Genomic DNA, 17,362 nt, shown 5'->3' on the forward strand with positions numbered 1-17,362 from the left:
CAGATCTTATCCAGGCCTCGCATAGAGCTTAGGATAAGGAAGCTTTAACGGCCACAGAAAACAAGGTGCTGAACCACAGCAACACTAACGATACAAAAACTAAACTATACTAATACAATAGCATGTTCTGGAGTGCGGTTTTAGACACAGCACAACGATCATAATCAAATGAATATGTTTGGTATGTACATTAATGCAGGACTAAACAATGATGGAATTACAATAACGACACATTTCCGACTTGGAAATTCAAAACTGATTATCGGTCCCAGACATTATGCTGGACATTTTTCATTCTCTAGCATATCATTACAACCTGTGGAACCATTAGCATCCTTGCTGTCTTTACTGGACACCTGGAGATCACATCATAAACAAATACGGCTGGAAAACAGCTTCCACAGCTGAGGGTATATGACGAGATTTAACTCGATACACATGACTTAATAATAATAATTAGGCTTTTTAACCACATTGCATTCAGATGACAATTTTCAACCAAACCAGTGAAAGAAGCTAAAATATGATTTGACTAACCGTTAGCAATGCACAGAAATGACTCATTTGTGTGTAGGATGTGCAACAGGCAAAGATCGATGACTTTGGCCAACTTTGGGGGGAAAACCATCAAGGAGCCATTTGAGAGTTAAAAGCTTCGACTCTTACTGACGAACTGAGCCGACTACTCCGATTCACTGAAAAGAGCTGGAACCACGGTCTCTTGTTTTCTACTAGCTCCCAAGACTGAGGTCGGAGAGTTCACAGGTCAACGTTCGCCCTGATAAAGTTGGTGTGAAGTGAAAGTAACTACTGCACTACGAGAAGCACATGTCTCTTACACAGCCACATCCTTTCCCGTTCCCTTTTCCGCCAGCTCAAATTTTATGTGCGTTTGTTATTTGCTAAAGGCTGTTTCACTGAGAAAGAAGATCATAGCACGGGATCAAATCTCGTAAATGCTACAGCTAAAACCGTATGCTAGCGCCTCTGAGCACAGCTTAGAATATCTTATGTAAACACAGCGACGGCATGCAAAATGTCGCACGGAGTCTGTTATTCACTAGTTCTGCCATGGATCTCTCACACAAATCACACATAGCAGACAGACGCTCCTAAATTCGGATGAGCACCACAATATTAGTGCCGGGACACCTCTGAAAAAGAAAACAAGAAGCATTTGTAACATATGCTTTATTATTATTATTAATCTCTCTCACACTTTCCCTTCCTTGTGACTCACACACACGCACAGAGAGAGACTCGAGCATTTTCTGCCACCTATGTGAACTAGTGGGAGTGTGTGTATTCGTATCCGTCTGGTTTTTCCAGGTTGACTCCAGACTCCCTGTTGCTCCTGCACTTCTTCAGAGCCCTCATGCTGACCTGATAAGCCCGGCTCACTCCAGCCTCTGTGTCCCGTCTAAGCCACGGATTTGAGGCCGGACATTGTTCTTAAGTATGAGCATCCAGTTTCAGCAACAAGCACCAAATGTGTTAAGCATATGGTTCTTCTCAAGACAAATACATTTCACAATCAAATCCCAATTAACCCCTCAACACAAAGTCAGCCATTTGGGATTTTGACAGGTATCAAACTTTTAAAGTGTCCTCGTAGGGGACTCGTCAGGTTCAAACAAAATTTGGTCAGAATGATGACGAGATGTCCAGGATGCTAAATTGCAGTGGACACCAACCCTCTTTCTAGAGATCGACCTTCCTGTGGGTTTCATCTTCAACTGAAATCTAACACGCCTGTTTTAGTTGATCAAGAACTTCTTAAGACAATGATTAGATGGTCAGGTGGGCACGAATATGGTTGGAGCTAAAGTCTTCAGGAGGGTAGATCTCCAGGTACAGGGTTGGCGACCACAAGACTAGAAGGTTCATCGGATTCATACTCAATTTGATCAACAACAAATTCAGATATCCATGATTCAAACTGTGCAGGAACTTATCATATCTTAAACGGTATTACCATGGTGAGGCCATAATTTAACGTGTGATGATGCTCAAATGGGAAGAGTGGCATAATTCCACTATAAATCATGCAATGAAACAGAGCATGTTTTCAGTAATCAAATGGTTAACTTCCTTCAGAAACCATTAACACATTCGTGCACCTTCTGCAGGTGTTGTGTAATTCCACTGTAGGTCACGTGATGTGGTGCAAAGTTCACATGTACGTTCAGTGATGTGAAATAATAATATCCAAATGCCAACACTTGCTCATGAAAAGAGACATTGGTGCACCCCTGGTGCTTGGACCCACTAATCGCTGCTCGCATCTATATTTTGCTATATATGTTGGGTTTGCTCATTTGCCGCTGCATTTTTTTGGTTTGCTCAACTTTTCTGCACATTCTCTCATTAATGCTTTCCGGTCTGAATCGGCAAAGTCTGGTTTTGCAACTCAACAAGCCGATGTTAAATTTCAAACCGTTGGCAGCTGCAGTCTGTTTAAAGCCAAAGCAATTACGGATGATTGACTGAGCTGCTAAAATCACACTGAGAGGTGCTGAGGTATGCCGATGACAGATTTTTGGAGAGCTTTACTATACATCAGAGAAGAGCCTTAACCTGGAAAGCAAACAGCAAAAGATAATCAGTCATTTTGTTTATTACATGTCTTTCTTTCCTGCTTTCGCTTTAACTGGGTCTGAAATGGAGCCGAGGTGTACACTTTAATCCACTTCCCTGATTGAAAAAAACAGAGATAAATACCATCTTTACTTCTTCCAGAATTATACAATCTGTCATAGAAGCACTATGTTATTATAATAATGAGGGTATACGGGTGAAACAACTTTATTGTAGGTAACCATTCCTACAAAAGGATTTGTCAATTGGTGCAAATGAAATTCAGAAGACATGACACCTAAAACTGACAGAAATCCAGTTACATAAAATACAAGTACTATAGTAATATAATATGATCTGCATATTGACCCTGATGTTTTCAGGTGGTGTATCAAGTGGTGCTTGGGTGAAACAGTCAGTTTTTCAAATTTTCAGCACTTTCACACAAAGCACAAAAACTACACTTTCACCCATGAACTTAACAGAAACTAGAATAAATTACTTTTTTTTTCATTGCATCATGAGTTCTCACGAGACTCTGGATTGTAGCCTTCAAACCGGTCCAAAATAGGAAACTGTAGATGAACGGCAACCTTCTAAACCTTGGGAGCACAAACTCTACCCAAAAGGTCTGCCTTCCAAGGCGGCATCATCTCCAATAGAACAAACAACAGAAGTTATTTTTTGAAAAGTAAAACGTGAAAATCATGGTATAATGTATAACTGATCAAGAATAAGACATAACACACGTCATGGAGTGCTTTTATAGGGAAATAACCAACCTCAACGTGGTGTCACGCAGCCCAATGCAGTCACTGTTACCACCCCAAGGTTAATATTTTCCCATCACAGCACACTAACTTGCAAACAATTACCATTTTCTATTTAGTAAAGAACTCTACAAATGTACTTTTTAATCTGTTTACGGTTACATCAAACATGCCAAGCTGGTTCCTCTGAACACTTTCATTATAACATCTGTAAACAGTCGTTCCCTCATCAGCCTCCCCCCCTCATCTCTCTCTCAGCTTATAAAGAGGGGGAAAAATGGTCTCGAGTACCAAAACAGAAAAGCTCTCACGATCATCAGTAGATTGACGCAAATCCAGATGTTGCTTGAGCCATCCATGGCCAAGAACCAAGAGAGCAAAACTGGGTTGGATGCATGGCATGCTCGTCAATCATGAGCCATTTGTGAGCTCATGTATGTGGAAGAGGGCAGATAGCGTGTTCTTATGGTGCAGTTACTCAGTCTTGTGGGGCAGCAAGAGCAACAGAAAAAAACGCGGTTGTTTAGCTTCACCATGTCTCGCACAACACAACACGACAGCCTCCACTCTTGCCAACTTGTAGCTGTCATGTGACTTGTGGGTGGGAATTGGCAGCTGACCAAACTGGGGAGAAAATAGGGGAAATCCAGTCCCAAAAAGGGAATAAGAAGAAGAAGAAAAAAAAGAGCAGCTTTGTGGTATATTCAACAGCTCTGGGGTATAATGGCAGTAAATAATGAACTTCACAGATGGCAGATTAGACTCCATCATGTTTATCGTTTACCACTTTAACAGGAACTAAACGTTCACCCTCCTACACTGGTGACACGGTGATGTTATGAATTCGCTGACTCCAAAGCTGCACTTCCTTTAAAGCACGCACAACAATCCATCAACTGTAATAAATATCTTTCACAAAACGTGTTCACAATACAACGTGCATCCATGTGGTGCGTGATAAAATCACTACTGTGATGCCGCTAATCTACAAGCGATTGGACCGTCACTGTCTAACCTTTCTTTACCTCCTAAAAGAAGAACTGTTTTCCTTTCTTGGGGTTTCCCCCCTTTCTTATTCTCTGGAGAGCCTCTCACAGCGCTGGAGTGTGCCTGTCCCTGAAAGCCATTAATGAACTGCAAGACAGGCTCGTTCAAACACACAGCTCCATTCACTACAATAGAGGGCTTGTCTTGAAGCTGACCATGGGCCAGAGCCACAGATAAAACCAGCTTTAATGCAGAAAATAGAGACAAGAAAAAATCACAATTTTATACTATAAAAAAAAAGTCAGTGCAACCCAAGATTTGTGATGATAGGCTTGTCTCTCTGGAGAAATGATTATGTAGGAACCTACACAGATGGTTTCCCTTTCAGTAGACACTCCTAAGTAATCCAAGAACCCGTAACTATTCCAAGGAACCTTTGAGAAGCCCTCTTTGCGCAATATTGACAACAATATTGCAACTACACATTGTGATCATGATGATCATGATGTGCATCGCAATCTATTTAAAGAAAACCGGTGAATGTGCGTCACAGTTAAAGATTGAAGCTCACCAATCCCACAATCTTGCGAAACCCCCATGTGGAACCCTTATCTGGAACCCTGAAGAGGTGAGAATGCTTACGGTACACAATAAGAAACACTTCGGCTTGTTAAAGTGATCAGCTCCATATAGCAAGCTTCTACACCTTTAGTATTATGAGAACAATAAATAAAGCACGTAATGTGCTACTCCGAAGCGCTTTTGAATTCTCTAATCTGATTGGTCAGAAGGTGATGGTTCATTTTCTATAGCAGCAGCTCTGACAATAGTTTATATTAATGCTGCCGCTGTAATCATTTCTATAGTAACAGGAGCTTGTGTATTGAGCACTCCAAGTAATCTTGCACAGAGGAGTTTGCGCTTTCCGGTTTCTTGAGATCGCGGAAGCTGTGTTTTCTTTTTGTCTCATTAACTTCAGGAAAAAGGAATAAAGGGAACGGCTGTTTATAGCGGTTATAACGAGAACTCGCTTTTTTGTGGATGTTAAACAATATTAAATGCAACAATAAATGGTTAAAAAGCATGAAAATGACTCTCTGGCAAATTGCTGTGGTATAAGAGGAGTAAAACACTTAATCAACTTTGGGGCGTAACAGTTCCTTTACATCAGGCTGCATTAAACTAACCCTTTCACTGATTATTTTCCTATAACCCCACGCATAAGATCATATAATATTCTTTAAACATAACATTTCATTTTAACCCTCTACTGCATGAATTATTGCACTTACATTAAAAAATTATGTTCATAGATTATTACTTGAATTAGTTAAAGTAATAGAAATATATATTTAAAAATGCGGGGGGAAAAACATACAATGGTGGGAAGTATCATATAATCAAAAAGGACACCAAATGTATTAGATTAAAATTCTGCATTTTCCAGACTAGAAATTGCAGAGGTTTGTTTTGCCTCTTAGTAAGCATGTAAAAGTTATAACTTCTAGAAAGGAGTTACAGTTGCAAAAGCATGCGGCTGGATTTACACACTCAAAATACATATGAAAATTTTATCCATAGTTATTGGCATAATTGGGGGGGTCATAATGTAGGTTATAGGAAGCAGAAATCAAGATCAATTCATTTAAAAGATTCATTTTAAATATATGGCACTGAATCAAATGCGAATCGAATCAGGAGTCGTTTAGAGACTCCAATATTTATGGATGCAAATAACCTCAATGTCAGTATTGTTTCGCAATGTTCTGATACAAGATTTACTACTGCACTGTGCACATATTTATTGGAACATGAAAGCTAAGCCATAGGGGTTTTTTCCCCTCAGCACCTAACCTACTGAAATACAAGTCACAGCGTGCACACTGCGGTTTGATTCGGTTTATAAAGGATTAGTCCAATATGATTCCCAGCGTCCCACTGAGCGCTAGACTGCCTTACCCGATCTGCCTCAAACGCCACAAGCTCAAACAGAATTGCATCTACGGATATAAACAAAAACAGCACCCGATCTGAGATAAACAGTAAACATAAACAAGTCAACAGCAGGCTGCTCACCTCCACTCGGTATGAAGCACAGCCTTTGAGGAACTCCCTGATGTTGCCCAAGCACTCGCCGTCGTTCTTCGGTTCCTGGAAAACCTGTGTGCATGAGAGGAAAATGGCTGAAACTCTCTCTCTCTCTCTCTCTCTCTGCTCCAGTGGTTTAAAACCCGGCTATTCACTTCGCACTGTCCGGCTACACCATACAGAGTGGTCAAGAAACGTTTATTCACATCTCCACTGTAGCTGGAAAACGCTACCTATCCACCGAGTAGGCGTTAAAGAAACGGAAGTGACGCAAGATGACGGCGACACGCAGTGAGTGGAGGAGTGTTTAAAAACGATACTCCAAATGAGCTATATGCTAAAAATGTTTGTAATTTTTTTCAAATAAATGCTTGATTTTAAATGTTTTTTATTCGCATGTGTAATTTTATGTGATTGTTTATTGCTTTATTCCTCATTTTAAAATCTTTTAAACAAAGCACTTTGAACTCAAAATGAAACGTGCTATCTATATAAATAAAGTTGTTGGGTTTTTTTTCTACATTGGATATTTTCATGAAATTTTTCATGCCTGACCTGCTCTAAGACTCCTTACTCGTGTTCTTGAAAGGAAAAGTCTACCCCGAATAACTGTGTACCGATATTATGATCGATATGTGGAAAAGATTCACTTTATGAGTACATTTAGAGTTTTTTTGTTGTTGTTGTTCTTCAAACGTTTGAGAAAAAAAACCTGAAAGCTGAAATAAGCAATAGAAACCATCCATCCATTTTCTATACCGCTTATCCTACAGGGTCACGGGGAACCTGGAGCCTAACCCAGGCAGCATGGGGCACAAGGCAGGGTACACCCTGGACAGGGTGCCAATCCATCGCACGGCACAATCACTACACAGTTACACACCCATTCATACACTATGGACACTTTTGGACATGCCAATCAGCCTACCATGCATGTTTTTGGACCGGGGGAGAAAACCCTCCACAGCATGGGGAAAACATGCAAACTCCACACACACAGGCCCACGGCGGAATTCAAACCCCCAACCCTGGAGGTGTGAGGAAATCATGCTAACCACTAAGCCACCGTGTGCGAAACAATAGAAACCCTCATAGAATTTATAATAGATTTAATGGTTACAATGAGAATTTTATTGGTTTTAATGGTCACTTGTTGCCTTCTATTGGTGTCGTGTTATGTCAAGTGGATACCATTAAGGACCAATGAACACCTTTGATATTTGGTAATGGTTGTAATGGTTAACGGATGGTTTGTAATGCTATTTGTAGTGGAAACCATTAGAATTTCTGTGATGGTTTCTATTGTTTGTTTTTTTTCAGCAGTATACTTCTTTCATCGACATGTTGGTCTGCTGGTTAACAGTTTCCACAATGCTCTATCTACTGTCTGTGTGGAATTTCTGTGCGTGTTCTCGTGTCTCTGTGGGTTTCCTCCAGGTTCTATGGTTTCCTCGCACTGGCCAAGAAAACATGCCAGTACTGACTACTCTAAATCACCCATACATGTGAATGAGTTTATGTATGCATGGTGCCCTGTGATGGACTGGCATCATATCCAGGGCGTATTTCTGCCTCATCCTGAGTGTTCCCAGAGTAGGCTCTGAAAACTTAGTCTGACAGAGGCTTCGGATACCTGGCTGTGATGCCTGTTTAGACATAATTTTGTCCAGACAACAGTGTGCCATGCAGAAATTACTGTGAGATTGCTTGATAACTTTATATACTTTATGCATGTCATTTGCACAATGCTAAACTGGTAGCCATAACCTTCCTTAACATTATACTCATAGCTCCAGTGCAAAAAAATAAATAAATAAATAAATAAGCTTCGGACACCAAATGTGTCTTGTCTGATTGACCACATTTAGGCTAAAGGGAAAATTGTTTACATTAAATTTTTTGACTAAACACTTTCTTTAACATCTAATTATTACAATCATTGTAAAAGAGATGATGTGAAACAGAATGGAGTCTATTAATTGACTGGGATATTCTCAGCAGATCGTAATATAGTTTGCAGTAATTGTGTCTGATGAATTAAGCTGTGCCTGCAATAAATAAATAAATAAAGAACAGAAACAATAGCTATTAAAATGTGCACTGTACCTTTAAATGTGAGGGGAATCCTTTCCTGGCTTTCTTATCAATGGCCACTTTGTAAATGGGTATTAACCCCATAAATACTGTGCTGATTTCTTCTGGTTTTCTGTACATCTCATACTAAATTGTTTCAGAAACTAAAACAAAAATTAAGATAAAAAAAGGCAACCTGAGTAAACCCAAAACACAGTTTTTATTGAAGCCAAAAATTTATCCAATACCAACTGGACCTGTGTGAAAATGTATTTGCCCCCATAGTTACGAATTCCCCAAATCTATGAAACTGTATTCATAATGAGGTTCAGCTGGACTAGACGCAACCAGGCCTGATTACTGCAAACCCTGTTCAATCACATCAACACTTAAATAGACCAAAAACCACTGCTAAACCAAAAGAACATTAAGACTCATCTGAATTTTGCCAAAACACACCTTGAAGATCCTCAAACCTTTTGGGAGAATGTTCTGTGGAGTGATGAGTCGAGCGTAGAATCGCTTGGAAGACAGGGGTCCCGTTACATCTGGAGTAAATCAAACACAGAATTCTACTAAAAGACTATCATACCTACGGTCAAGCATGGTGGTGGAAGTGTGATGGTGTGGGGATGCTTTTCTGCTTCAGGGCCTGAGCAACTTGCAATAATTGAAGGATACATGAATTCTGCTTTCTACCAGAAAATCCTAAAGGAGAATGTCCAGTCTTCAGTCCATAAGTTGAAACTCAAGCGCAACTGGAATATGCAGCAAGACAATGGTCCAAAGCATAGGAGTAAGTCTAGAAGTCAGTGAAAGACCGAGCTCCAGTTATCCAAAGTGTTTGGTTTCAGTTATTGCTGCTAAAGGTCGCACAACCAGTTTAAGGGGGGCAATTAGTTTCTCACATGGGTGAGAGGTGTTGGATAACTTTTTTTTGCTTCAATAAAAAAACATTTAAGCGGTATTGTGTGTTTACTCAGGTTGCCACTGTTTTGTGTTGTATTTTGTTTGAAGATCTAAAACTATTTCGTATGAGATGTACACAAAAACAGAAGAAATCGGGCAAATACTTTTTCGCAGCACTGTATAAAGATCATCCACACTGAAGCCCAGCAGCGCTTCTAGGTACACATAGTACCTCTCTAATATAACCTTATTAAACAATATCCCAATTCACTGTTTTCTCAAATGGCCTGTCTAATTGCTGTCCTATGAGTAAGTTATTACTGTTATTTAGGAAATATTGCTGTACGTGGGTGTTTCATTCTGTGGGATAAACAGTTTTAGTAAAAGACCACTGTCAAGGCAGCTGATGTAGAAAAGTATGTTTACATATGGGGTGTTATGGCAACGCCTAGGTGCTTGGGGGGAAAGCTGCCACTCAGTCTGTTTGAGATCAAATGAATATACCTTAGAAAGGTTTACATGGACACTTTCTTATTCCTTTATGCCCATAACATCTTTTCTGTATAAAATAATGGTTGTTTTGCACATGTTTATTCAATGACAACAATCTATTTTATGTAAATGTAATATAGAAATAATAATAAAACATCTCACTTTTATCATTTAGGTCTACAACAACTAGATAGATGTGTGTTAAGGCAAGACGATCTTTAGTGCGCCTGGAAGTCATTTTTTTGCAACAGGAAGGCAGAGGTTTTAATATGTACATTCTTGTCAGTATATAAAAAGTTGGACATATTGAGGAAAAAAAAAAAAAAAGTATTTCATTACTTACCTACCAAATAAATCAACAGGAACAAGTGTTTGTTTGTCTTTAAAGATTGGAAGAAGTCATCAGAAGACTTTCTGGCAAAGCTTTCATATACTGAGGGTTTAGAAACTTCATAAAGTCTTCCTTTTACAATGAAATGACTTCTGGACTCACGGAAAATGATCTGCGCTCACGAACATGCACGAGCGGGCACTCTGTACGTGTCCAAGTACGATTATATGAGAAAGCACAGGTATGTGTAAGTGTTTCATAAATATATGTGAGCAGTATTTTATATATACAGGGCCAGACTGGTTTGAGTTGACAGCAACTCAAATAACCACTCTTTACAACTGTAGTGAGCAGAAAAGCATCTCCGAATACACGACACACCAAACCTTGAGGTGGATGAGTTACAACAGCAGAAGACTACATCGTGTTCCTCTCCTGTCAGCCAAGAACAGGACCCGGAGGCTACAGTGGACACCAAATCACTCAAACTGTACGGTAGAACATTGTAAAAATGTACCCGGTGATGTTTTTCTTTGTTTACCATGCGTGCACGCCGATTCCTGTTCAAGGAGCGGAGCCCGATGTGATCTTCTGCTGGTCTAGCCCATCCGGATCAAGGTCCATCATGTTGTGAGATGCTCTTCTGCTCACTACGGTTGTACAGAGTGGTTATTTGAGTTACCGTAGCCCTCCTGTCAGCTCAAATCAGTTCAGTCAGGCCATTCTCCTCTGATATCTCTCATCACCAAGGCTTTACCACTCACACAACTGCTGTTTTCTGTTTTTCTCACCATTCTGAGTGTCTAATAACGTGATCGGTTCAAACAGTGTGCGTGTGTAAAGTGTTTGGCCTTTCATAAATAAAAGCTCGCCTGTGTATTCATGCAAAGCCGTAAAACTCGGTATATACGCGCACCCCGCGCGTTACCCCGCGCCTCGACTCTATCTGAGCGCGCTCGCTCCCCGCAATAAAGATCGGACAGGAAAGAGCTCGCGCGGTTGATCCAAAAAAACAGCAGGGTGTCCCGGTTAAAGCGCGCGCAGCTTCCCATCGTTTTAGAATCAGACTAAACTCGTTTAAGGCATTTTACCGTGAGGAGCGAGCCCGGACGCAGTCGCTCGAGCAGCCTGCACAGCACCACGCCGTCTCTCAGCGAGCTCTGCAGAAAGCTCTCGGGATCCGACACACGCTTTTTCGGCGACTCCAGCACACCGAGCGCGATGAGCCACGTAACCGTCTGCTCGGCCGGATTCATGATCGCAAACGTGCGTCCTCCAATTTGAAAATAATAATAATAATAATAATAATAATAATAATCAATCAAATCGGAGCGCGCGGTCGCGTCAGATCATATACACATCCTGTTGTTTTTCTCTCCAGCGCGAGACATCTGAGGTGTAGCTCGTGGACGTGATCACTCCTTCTCTCTGGCTGCTGTGTGCATAACGAGCTGCCTCGATTTGTCTAGTAGGGGTCTGGTTTCGTGCTCTGGTGCTTTTTCCAACTGCTTTGGCAGGATGTCAGAGTGACCCCCCTCTCCTCTCCTTTCCTCCCCTCCTCTCCTCTCCTCCTCTCCTTTCCTGTAACCGAAATCAACAGACGAAAAGTAACACGCCTATGGAGACACTGACATCTCATGCAAATATATATCTGTAGGTCTATTCACTGCTGCTGATAATGGCTGAAGTTTAAAAAACAAAGGAAGAAAGATAGCTTTGTTTAAAAGGTGTACTTATTTTTTTTTTTTTTGCAAAACCTGTATGCAATACAATATTGAGAGCAAAGCAAAAAAGCAAGCAGTCCCATCTCCACACACTGAAAATGATTGGGGATTGGGTTTGTCAGTTAATTTCACACATCTTATGAACATTTCAAAAACCACACTGAATACCTGACGCTAGACACCAGATTTTAGGAAGCGGACAAGGGGAAATAGACAGGAAACATGTTCACTGTGGTGTGCACACATTTCTGTTTAGTGTATCTGCAATACATCTTTTTTCTAAAAATAAATAAATAAATAAATAAGTCCACAATCTTTGCAATATATCTATCCATACCGCTTATCCTACACAGGGTTGTGGAGGAGGCTGGAGTCCATACAAGGGAGCTCTGGGCACGGCAGGGGACACCCTGGACGACACAATCACACACATTTTGGAAATGCATGTCTTTGGACTGGGGGAGGAAAGCAGTGAGGCATGAGGAGAACATGCAAGCTCCACAGATGCTGGGCGGAGGAGGGATTCGAGGCCCCAAGCCTGGAGGTGCAAGGCAAGCATGCTAACCACTAAGCCCCCAGGGCCCCCCTGTTGCGATATATCTTAAAACAGAAACGGTTCTGTACGTTGTAGATACACTTCCTGCACTTGCACTTTCCCTTTGTTTGTCTTAGCCCATGTTTTTGGAAGTGAATTGGTTTAATTCCGATCTTAGTGGGCAATAACCCCAAAATACTCCACCCACAGGCTTACTTTTCCATCCGCAACAATGTTCCAATTTGGCATAAAAACCATGACACTGACAACCCAAAGTCAAATCTGATTGGTCTCACACAACCATACACAGTGTGACATGCAGTGACATGCTTTTTACGACTGTCTTACGGTGACTTAAAACAGAATTTACATAAAAACAGAATGTAGTTACATAGAAGAAGAAAAAAAGAAGAATGTACACACATACAATAAAGGATATAAAACACTGTATAGACTATATATGGAATAAAGTGGAGTCGTATGCGCAATACCGTGCTGTGCAGCATCGAGCTGCAGGTAGTTGCAGTGACAAAGCTAATAAATATTGATAAATACAGGACATGTCATGTATAATAATAGGAATGTTGGTGGTGTGGGTGTTGTGCAAACAAATCCACGGTCTTGTCCTAGGTGTTGTCCTGTTTCGGATTCGGTTTTACTGTAATAATCCCTGACAGGATATGAGTAACGGCCCAGTGATTGCACATCATCTAGCCCACATATGATTGTGTAATGATGGTGATGAATTCCTTTACGGGAAAATCACATAGCCCAGCATACATTTCACATGTGATTATGTGAGTAATACTGATCGTATAAAAAAAAAATATGGAAGAGTGAAAGTGACCACTGTGAAGTTGAACTCAAGTAAACAACGTGATCATAATAAGTGGGAAATTGCTTTGTGAGACATATGAATAAGAATGTGTGAAAATAAATGAATCATATGATGTGTCTAAAAACACATGTAGTGAGGATAAGGCTGGGGCTTTGTTTTTTTTCAGTAAGGATAAGACCAAAGAAAAGAGGCAGACAAGCTCACGTCTCTGAAACTAAAAATGGTTTGGGATCCGCTTTTACTGAAATAAAGCCTAACACTGGGGGCAGTGGTGGTTTGGTGGTAAGGCTCTGGGTTACTGATCAGAAGGTCTGGGGTTCAAGTCCCAGTGCTGCTAAGCTGCCACTGTTGGGCCCTTAACCATCTCTGCTCCAAGGGTGCTGTATCATAGCTGACCCTGCACTCTGACCCCAACTCCTTGGCATGCTGGGATATGTGAAGAATTTCACTGTGCTGTTATATATATATATAACCAATAAAGACTCATTATACATAGCACATATTACCTCATCACCTGAACAACCTGGCTGCAAGAACACAGCACAACTCAGTCTTGGTGAGACCATATGTTTACAGCTGGTCCACTTTCAGCCCAAAACGTCAATGCCACACAATCATTTGCTGCATTAAAACTTTAAATGTGGCTGTCTAGCATTGCGTTACTTTTGGACCACAACTGAAATTATTATGCCAGAACTGACATTTGTGTCTAAACTCAACTCATATTTGGCCCTGGGTTCTCATCTGGGAACGATCTTACTCAAACTCCACAGGCACCATTAATCCTGACATGTTGCTGCTTGATGAAACTAATAATCCAGCAATAGGTTTTGTGTACTTGAGAGAGATGTTAGTTTACAGCGCCCCCTGCTGGAGGCTGGTTTTCCCCAAATTTAGACGTTATTTTTCTCATAAGATGTACAGTATGTCTACACCTGACCATCACACCCACATGTAGTTCTTCTCCAATCTCTTGCCACAAAGTTGGAAGCACACAACTGTATAGGATGTGTTTGTGTGCTGTAGTATTACAGTTCGCCTTTCCTGGAACTAAATGACCCAAATCTGTCCCAGCATGACATTTAAAGGCCTCACTAATGCTCTTGTAGCTGAATGAGCACAAATCCCCACAGTCGCACTCTAAAATCTAGTGGAACGCCTTCCCATAAGAGTGGAGCTTAGTATAACAGCACAGAGGGACTAAATCTGGAATGAGGTGTTCAACAAGCACATATGGTTGTGATTGTTAGGTGTTGAAATGCACTTTGTCCATTCCTCATATAATCACGTGTGGAAAAACATGATCACATTTAAAATGCACTGTATGTTGTTTCACGTAGGGGCTACTACCATCTGTTTAACACATGTCTATCTGCAGATGAGGTGGAGTTGCAACTTTTCTTCTCTCTCTCTTTTTTTTTTTTTTACCAGTAATAAGTTGAATTTTTTAAAACAAGTTTTCAGAATAACAAACATTGCAAAAAAAAAAAAAAAAGACAAAAAAAGAGAGAAAAGACATGGGCTTCCTTAAAAACAAACAAACAAGCAAGCAAAACATGTATACCCAGTGTTTATGACAAATTTGAGTCGGTGGTATTGGAGGACTATATTACCTTAACAACAACAATAATAATAATCGATCATTTATACAATATATAACTAGTGTACATTTTTATATTGTACCAGCATTAACAGGCACGGCTGGAAATGAATGTTTGTGATATCTTAAGGAACGTAAAACGTAATGAGCCCTGCTTATGCATCATGCAATGTGTCTTAATCACCTTATTAGACACAACAGTGTAAAAAAATTCACTCTCTCTCTCCATACCGCTTTATCCTTTTCTGGGTCACGGGGAACCTGGAGCCTATCCCAGGGAGCATCGGGCACGAGGCGGGGTACACCCTGGACATGGCGCCAATCCATCGCAGGACACAATCACACACACACTCACACACCCATTCATACACTACGGACACTTTAGACACGCCAATCAGCCTACCATGCATGTCTTTGGACTGGGGGAGGAAACTGGAGAACCCGGAGGAAACCCCACAGCACGGGGAGAAAATGCAAACTCCACACACACAGGACCACGGTGGGAATCGAACTCCCGACCCTGGAGGTGTGAGGCGAACGTGCGCTCTTGCTCTCTCTCTCACCCCGCCCCCCATATATATTTATTACCCGGTGTAATAATTTGTACATGCACTGATTTTTGTGCATGTAGTGCAATAAGTTTAATTATAACTAATATATTTTTGACATGTTGATTATCAGTTATAACTCAGTTATTATGAAAATATTTATTTATCCCTGAACAATAACATTATCCAATAAAAATATTAAAGAGAAAGATCATATTTCAAACCCAACAGTTTTGTTGAAATGACTACATGAAACTTTGTTACTAAACTTTCTGCTACTTGATCATTATATCAGTTTGGTGTCTTTTAATTCCACCTATTAATTTAATCTCTCTTCGACATTTTTGAAATCGATAAAATGTTTCCAATAGTGTTTCAATGTCCCCCAAGAAGACTCGTCCAAACACTACTAAATAATATAAAAATCAAATAATTACTTTATTAATTAATAATACTTAATAATTAAATCGTTATATCAATAATTCAATATTAAACCTTTCTATATAATTAAATAATACATTCCATGAAAATTTCTTCTCATTTAACGTTACACATGATTAAAAATAGGGGTCTTTACATTTGCTGTTACTTTCTTGAACTCCTATTGAAATTTTACGTTTTCTTTCACTACGTCTCGTGATTTAAGGCTTAAACGGCTTCCTATTCACAAGAACGTGAATAAATGAGTGGTGAAGGAGAGCGGATGCTTCCAGTGTACTGCTCGACAAAATTAAGTAAGGAACATCCTTCAATGCCATGTGCTGTGTCATGTATAAAATGCAGAGTTTACCTCTGAATTCAGATCAGGATGGCAGGAGGAAAAGATCTGAGATAGTGAGAGTGAGAGAGTCATTATTAGGAACTGATTGGAAATTTTAATCAAAAGCACACATTCAGTGACTGACGCTCATGTATTAGTCAGCGTGCTCTGTAAGGAAAAACAGCAACTGTTCTTCAGGTGATTGAGAAGGTCACTGTTAACAAGAATACCAAAAATGTACAGCTGAAGATGGGAAACATCCCACTACAGCCTCAGGTTCCTGTCTTGGCTGACCAGAGTGGAACCTGGTGGGGTCGGGTCTTCAGCCGTCGTAGCCCATTTACCACAATGTTGGATGTTTTTGAGTTCTGAGATGCTTTTCTGCTCACAACGGTTGGAAAGAGTGGTTATTGTTACCGTAGCCTTTCCTGTCAGCTCAAACCAGCCTGGCCATTCTCCCTTGACCCCTCCCCCCCTCTCTCTCAGCAACAAGGCTTTTTGTGCACATCTTGTTTTATTAGATACAAATGCAACGAGAAATTTATGACAACCAATAGGGACAGGTCTGAATAGGAATGGTTCAGAGAATGTTCCCTTAACGTTACAGGAACGTTCCTGAAAACTCCCAGGTTTGTGCAAGGTTCACCAGAGGTTCAAGTCATTCAAAAGGTTGCCAGGATGTTAAGGGAACGTTCTCCAAACCATTGGCAGGTTATGTAAAAGTGATGAGAATGTTAGGGGAATATTCTCTGAACCATAATGCACAAGACATGAACGTTACAGAAAACTTCCCTGGGAAACTGAAAAGATCTGTTCCCAGAATGTTTTGGGAACCAGTAATTGGGGGGATATTATTGGTTAATATATATCAAACGTTAAAGGGAAAACTCCACCCTGAACAAACTGATTACAATATTTATAATCAATACATGGTCTTGTAGAAAATATTTGATTCAATTCTCCGTGACTGTTTTGAGTTGAAACTTTATTTATTTTTTTAAAATTCAACATCTTGGTCTATTTTCCCCCTTGGTTTCCTACATCACCCACAATGCTGTTCAACTGCCCGCTGACAGTGGTGCCACTGGGTAATTAGTCTCTGATGAATGGTGAGTGGTGAAAGAAGCTCT

At 40.4% G+C, this 17,362-nt stretch overlaps 1 protein-coding gene across 2 annotated transcripts in view; it reads right to left on the bottom strand.

Annotated features, from left to right (window-relative positions):
- Nucleotides 1-11,670, bottom strand: part of arhgef7b (Rho guanine nucleotide exchange factor (GEF) 7b) — a 37,601-nt gene extending 25,931 nt beyond the window's left edge. For both annotated transcript variants that reach the window (XM_017458032.3, XM_053676052.1), the window contains exons 1-2: nucleotides 11,319-11,670; nucleotides 6,411-6,494 (exon numbers count right to left, since the gene is read on the bottom strand). In XM_017458032.3, the coding sequence (XP_017313521.1) occupies nucleotides 6,411-6,494; nucleotides 11,319-11,483 (249 nt within the window). In that variant the 5' untranslated portion in view covers nucleotides 11,484-11,670. The remainder of the gene's footprint in view (nucleotides 1-6,410; nucleotides 6,495-11,318) is intronic.
- Nucleotides 11,671-17,362: the final 5,692 nt, after the last annotated feature.

Source organism: Ictalurus punctatus, chromosome 26 (assembly GCF_001660625.3).
Source record: "Ictalurus punctatus breed USDA103 chromosome 26, Coco_2.0, whole genome shotgun sequence".
Lineage (NCBI taxonomy): Eukaryota > Metazoa > Chordata > Actinopteri > Siluriformes > Ictaluridae > Ictalurus > Ictalurus punctatus.